General features: G+C 46.5%; 1 protein-coding gene across 1 annotated transcript in view; it reads left to right on the top strand.

Moving 5' to 3' along the window:
• Positions 1 to 3659: 3659 nt before the first annotated feature.
• Positions 3660 to 6000, top strand: part of LOC310644263 (mitochondrial peptide methionine sulfoxide reductase-like) — a gene marked incomplete at both ends in the record, with an annotated part of 37742 nt that continues 35401 nt past the window's right edge. The window contains one exon of the mRNA XM_083369095.1: positions 3660 to 3732. Within this exon, the coding sequence (XP_083225221.1) occupies positions 3660 to 3732 (73 nt within the window). The remainder of the gene's footprint in view (positions 3733 to 6000) is intronic.

Below are 6000 nucleotides of genomic sequence, written 5' to 3'. Positions count from 1 at the left end.
TTATCATTTTCGGAACATGTTGATTGTGACCTAAATTGCTTGCACTGGGATTTTAATTCATTCTCAGCAGCTGTAATCACTTGAATTTAAGATTCTCTTTTCCTCCCCTCCCACATGTATAGTTTCCCCTGCAATTTAATCTACAAAGTCATTTCCACACTGAGGGATCCTTTTAATGACACAGTTGTTCCTGCTACAAAGCAGCCTTTCCACCCCCATGGAGTTTTCTTTATACATTTCAATGATGGGTCAAATATTATTGGAGAACCTAATAAACTTGGGAGTCCTCTGGCTTTAGCTGACTGCCATATGGGCCACAAAGCAGAGCTTCATACTGCCGATTCCATGTCATTTTTTTGGGGGGGGGAGGGAGGGAGGGGGAGGAAAACTCTAAACCTTTTTATTCAGCAATGGAATCTTTTCTCACTATCTTCCTGGGCAGACTAATTTATGTCAAACAAAACAGTGGATCACCCGTCATTTTGAACAATATCAGTGCAACTAACACCTGAGGATTTGAAGCACTGCCAAGTTGGATCAATCTTAGTAGGTTGGATATATTGGCCTCCAGCAGTAAATACTGAAGATATAAAAATCAGTCCATACAATGGCTGGGTTCAATATGCTAAGATATAAAGCCTGGTTGGCAGACCATGGTGTCTGGATTCCCACGACCTGCTAGAAGAGTCCCTGCAAAGTTAGCTTTCTACAGAATAACAGAATTGGGAGGGACTTTGGAGGGACCTATACCATTTCAGACAAATGGCTGTCCAGTCTCTTCTTAATAACTTCCAGTGTTGGAGCATTCACAACTTCTGGAGGCAAGCAGTTCCACTGGTGAATTGTTTTAGCTGTCAGGAAATTTCTTAGTTCTAGGTTGCTTCTCTGTTTAATTAGTTTCCTTCCATTGCGTCTTGTCAGCTGCTTTGGAGAATAGCTTGACTTCCTGTGGTAGCCCCTGAGAAATTGGAACATTGCTATCATGTGCTCCCTCGTCCTTCTCTTCATTCAACTAGACATACCCAATTCCAGCAACCATTCCTTATATGTTTTAGCCTCCAGTCCCCTAATCATCTTTGTTGCTCTTCTCTGTACTCTTTCTAGAGTCTCAAGTTCTTTTTTACATCATGGCAACCAAAACTGGATGCAGCATTCCAAATGTGGTCTTACCAAGGCATTATAAAGTGGTATTAACACTTCACATGATCTTGATTCTATCCCTGTGTTAATGCAGCCTAGGACTATGTTGATTTTTTGAGCAGCTGCAGCACACTGCTGGCTCATATTTAAATGATTGTCCACTCCAAGATCCCTCTCACAATTACAACTATTGAGCCAGGTACCACTTATACTAAACCTGTGCATTTTTTCTTGCCTAAATATAGAACCTTATTTTTTTCATCATTGAATTTCATTTTGTTACATAGCGCCCAAAGACTTTCTTAGCAAATTCCATTCTGGATTCCCATAGTTATTCTACACATGAAGCAGTTTGCCTGGTTTGGGACAGGTGTAATGCAATGTTTTTCCAGCTGGCAATTTTAAATTGGGTGGACTTCAACTACCAGAATTATACAGCCAGCTCATCCTAAAGTTATCAAGTTCAAAAAACACTGGTGTGATCTATGTTTATCTATTGTATTCTAATAACCCTACTGAGGATGAATGTCATTCAAGATTAGATTGAGGGCCAGAGATTAGTTTACCTGACATATCCTCAGCATGTGTATCTCAGAGTATTCAAAACCCTAAATCTGGATTAACAGAGTAAAGCTGCGCCCTTTGCTTCACACCCTGTGAGGAAGCATCCATATTAGGGTTTGAGTCTCATTGCCTGGTTCACGCATGATAAGACCCTGGCTTGGTCTCCATAGCACATTAAACCATAAGCTACAAAAACCAGTTTCATCTGGTCTACCATATTGGACAAATTCAGCCAACCCAGGTAACCGGGAAGCAGGACTGACTGAAGAGAGCATTGGTACAATAGCTCTTTTAGTGGGTTCTGCACCAGCTTTTGTTGATTTTATTCTGTTGAATTTGAGAAACGTTGGAAAACAATTGACTCCAGGTGTTGCATCAATGAAGTATGGCAGGGCTCCCCAACCTTGGCAATTTTAAGACTTATAGACTTCAACTTCCAGAATTCTGGGCGTTGAAGTCCACAAGTCTTAAAGTTGCCACAGTTGGGGACCCCTGAACTATGGGCTATCAAGGATCCTTGAGAAAATACGGACAAATGAGAAAGGGAAAACACAAAACTAGTACCAAACTTACACAAAACCTAATAGTAATTTAAAATGGATGAGTCCTTACTGAATCATGTGATCTGCAAAATTAGAGACCTACTCTCCTAGGGTGAGGCTTTTCTCTTAGGCCTCTTCTTTTACCCCACGCCATCTCTCCTGCAGCCAGGATGGAAATTTAAGTCCTAGTGAAGGAACAGATTTCTTCTTAAAAGATCCAAGATCTAAAGAACTCTGAAAAGGAATCTTCTGATTGAAGAACTGGCCTCAAATTGATGACCTTCAGTTGCAGGGATTTTTCCTAGATAGGGGAACAGCAGTATTTTAAAATCTTTCTTAGTTTTTATTTGTTTATTTGACTTGTGAGGCCGGTGTGTTGTGCAATTAGCTCACATGGTGCAACAAGATGGTGGGTTTGTTGTCACTGTGAGTTGGGGGTGGGGGCACGAAGGGAGGCTCAGCCAATCTCAATGTATACATGGTTGTGCTTTGACAATAAAGGTTCATTCAAGATGCCTGGACTTCAATGCCCAGAATTCCCCAGACAGTTGAGCTGGCTGAGGAATTCTGGGAGCCGAAGTCCACACATCTTAACATTGGCTCAAGTTGAGAAACACTGTTCTAACTGGACTTCAGACGCAAGAAGTCTTATGCCTGATAAGCAGAATAGGCTTCTTCCCATCCTCGCTATTTCACCCGTGACAAAAGGACGCAGGCCTTGCCTTTCACTTGGGAGAAAAATTCCTCTGACGGCACGAATGAAGGCAAATCAATGTACGTGTCCCGGGATAATGTTGCAGGAACCAATCTGGATCGGCCACCGGGATCAGAGGTTTATTAGTCTTCCGAGCTTTCGGACTTGTGCTGGAGCCCATCCTCAGGGAACTTCTCTCTCACCAGAACGTGTGAACGTGTGACGCGCATTCCGTTAAGAGTCCGAAAGCTCGGAAGACTAAACCTCAGGTCCCAGTGATCGACCCAGATTGGATCCTGCAAAAATTCCTCTGAATTAACTGGGACTTAATGTTGAGGTGACCCATATAGGCTTGCCACCGGAAGCCTCTCTTTGCCTGAAGTGCAGCAAGGCAGCTTCGCCCGTAGCCAAGAAACTAGGCGCACCCCCAGCCTTACGCAGGTTTACAAGGAGCCGCGTGGGGGAAGCGGACCCACGGGGGAGTTATACGTGCGTCGGAATGCCACCTGGATGCCAACACTGCGCAAGCTTTCCAATTCCTGGCCTCCCCCGGCCCCTCCCGCCCTGCAAAGGCCAACAGCCCCTCCCCCAAGGGTCTACGTCACGGCCTCCCCTCCTCCCCGCCCACCCCAGCTAGCCAGCGCAGCACGCTGGCGCTGCAAAGTGGTGGAAGGGTCACGCGTGGATACTGGGTGGCTTCTTCAGGGGGTCGCGCCGCGATGCCGGGCAAAACGGAGATGCCGAGCCGGGACCAGGCTCCGCCGGGCAGATCTGAAGCTATCGTAGTCCAAGGTATCCCGCGGAGAGGGCCACGGCAGGGTCCGCGTTGAGGAGTTGGAGCGTCCCGGGCTGGTGGTTGAGAGTTCGGTTGGACTTCAACTCCCATCGTCCTTTGCCGAGTAGGGAGGACGGGAGTGGAAATTCAGCAGAGCTGCAAAAACCGAGGCGGAGCTGGGTATGTGTAGAGCAAGCGCTAGGCAACCTTGGCTCTTTTATGACTCGTGGACTTCAACTCCCAGGATTCCTGGCTGGCTCAGGAATTCTGGGAGTTGAAGTCCACGAGTCATTAAAGAGCCAAGGTTGCCTAGCCCTGGTGTGGTGTAAACGCGTCCACTTAGTTTGGTGCGCGTGTCTTGGGGAGCCGTGGGGTCCCTACCTCCAAGGATGCGCAGCGTGCCTCGCCTGCCGCCCTTGGAGCAGCCTCGGCTCGGGTCTGCGAAGGGAGAGACCCAAGTCCCAACATGGGCCATCAAGGTGCCTCGCATAAAGCGTCAAAGTCCTACGATTGTGCACCCTGAAAGCTGCCAACACTCCTTGAAGTCGAACTGCCAGTTGCTTTTCCAAGCCAGGCACAGAGAAGCAGCCGAAACTTACAAACTACACCAGGGTGGAAGACCGCGCGCTTGGCAGCGAGGGGAGCAAAGGCGAAGCGACCTTCGGGAGGGGGGGGAGGCTGCTCGCCTCTCGTTCTCAGGTTTTTTGCTCAGCAAAACGGTGGCCGTGATCGTCAGGTCTCCTCGAAAACTCCTTCCTTCCGTAGAAAACAGAACGGGGACACCCCACCCCCACCCCCCAATAAATGAACGCCCTCAAAACGGACGTTGGTGGAGTGTGTAAGTTTGGGTTCCTTCTGTCTTGGAAGAGCAACCTTTATACTTTTACGCAAGACACATTGCATAAGTCTTGGGACTTCGGTCTCTCCATTTGCAGACACAGGTTTTTCTGCTCTTTTGCCCATATTCCCTGCCTCACCGTGGTTGTATATTCTAGAGAACAAGGGTGACTTTGGAAGGGATTAGACCAGGGGTCTTCAAACTTGGCCCTTTTGTGACTTGTAGACTTCAACTCCCAGAATTCCTCAGCCAGGCACGCTGGCTGAGGAATCCTGGGAGTTGAAGTCCACAAGTCATAAAAGGGCCAAGTTTAAAGACCCCTAGATTAGACCTGGCAGGAGGCAAGCTATCTAAGAAGAAGAAAAAATTCTCCTTCCTCTCCGCAAAGAATAGCTTTAGCCGCACTAAGGCCCACTTATTTATTCCTTTACAAACAGCATTTTATTATACTTTATCCATGGACCAGAGCATCGGCACTGTGTATTCCCCAAGATGCACAGTGGGGGAAGCATGTGCATTGTTTGCAAGCCATTTGGGGAGGATATCCTGAAAGACAAGTTATGCAGAATTAAAATAAATAGGCACACAGGTAGTGGATTTACAACCATTCATTTAGCAAGCTCTTGAAGTTACAACACTGAAAAATGACTTGCAACCATTCCTTGCGCCTACAACCATTGCAGCATCCCTATGGTCACATAATCAGAGTTGCCGTGTCCCCAGGTCATGTATGTTGTAACCTTAGCAGCTGGCTTTCAACAAGCAAAGACTATGGGGGAAGTGAATATGCTTAATGACCACATGGTTCACTTAAGACGGGGGTCCTCAAACTTGGCCACTTTAAGACTTGTGGACTTCAACTCCCAGAATTCCCCAGCCAACCAGACTGGCTGGGGAATTCTGGGAGTTGAAGTCCAGATATCTTAAAGTGGCCACGTTTGAGGACCCCTGACTTAAGAACTGCTGTGATTTGTTAACTGTGTGGGGGAAAAATCGTAGAATCGGGCGCAAGTAATTTAATAGCTGCCTTACTCAGCATTGGAAATCCGGTCCCGATTGTAGTGGTAAGCTGAGTACTAGTGATATCCAAAGATTTGTAAGTCTTGGAATTTACGTTCTTCCATAAAGGTTGGAGAAGTTACCCCATTTTGGTTAGATCTTCCTTGCTTTCCTATCAGCCAAGCGTATAACAGGACAGGGCTCAACAATACACAACCTCGGTTGTGGGTCCAGACCTCTAATCCTTTTTTTGGTTTGTTTTTTAAGTGGCTCTGAGATCCTCCTCTCTCAACCAATAGGGGTAATTGAATATCACTGCCAAATATGTTCGTAAAACAAAAACTTGGTAAGCGAAGATCTCCATGGATTAAGCACAATGAAGAGAACAGCAAAGATCTAACCCCAAACCAGAGGGAAGAAACAAACATTCCTGAAGTCCTTGTGGACT

The sequence above is a fragment of the Vipera ursinii genome, assembly GCF_947247035.1.
Source record: "Vipera ursinii genome assembly, chromosome: 9".
NCBI classification, from domain to species: domain Eukaryota; kingdom Metazoa; phylum Chordata; class Lepidosauria; order Squamata; family Viperidae; genus Vipera; species Vipera ursinii.
This window is presented reverse-complemented; position numbering and strand designations above follow the sequence as displayed.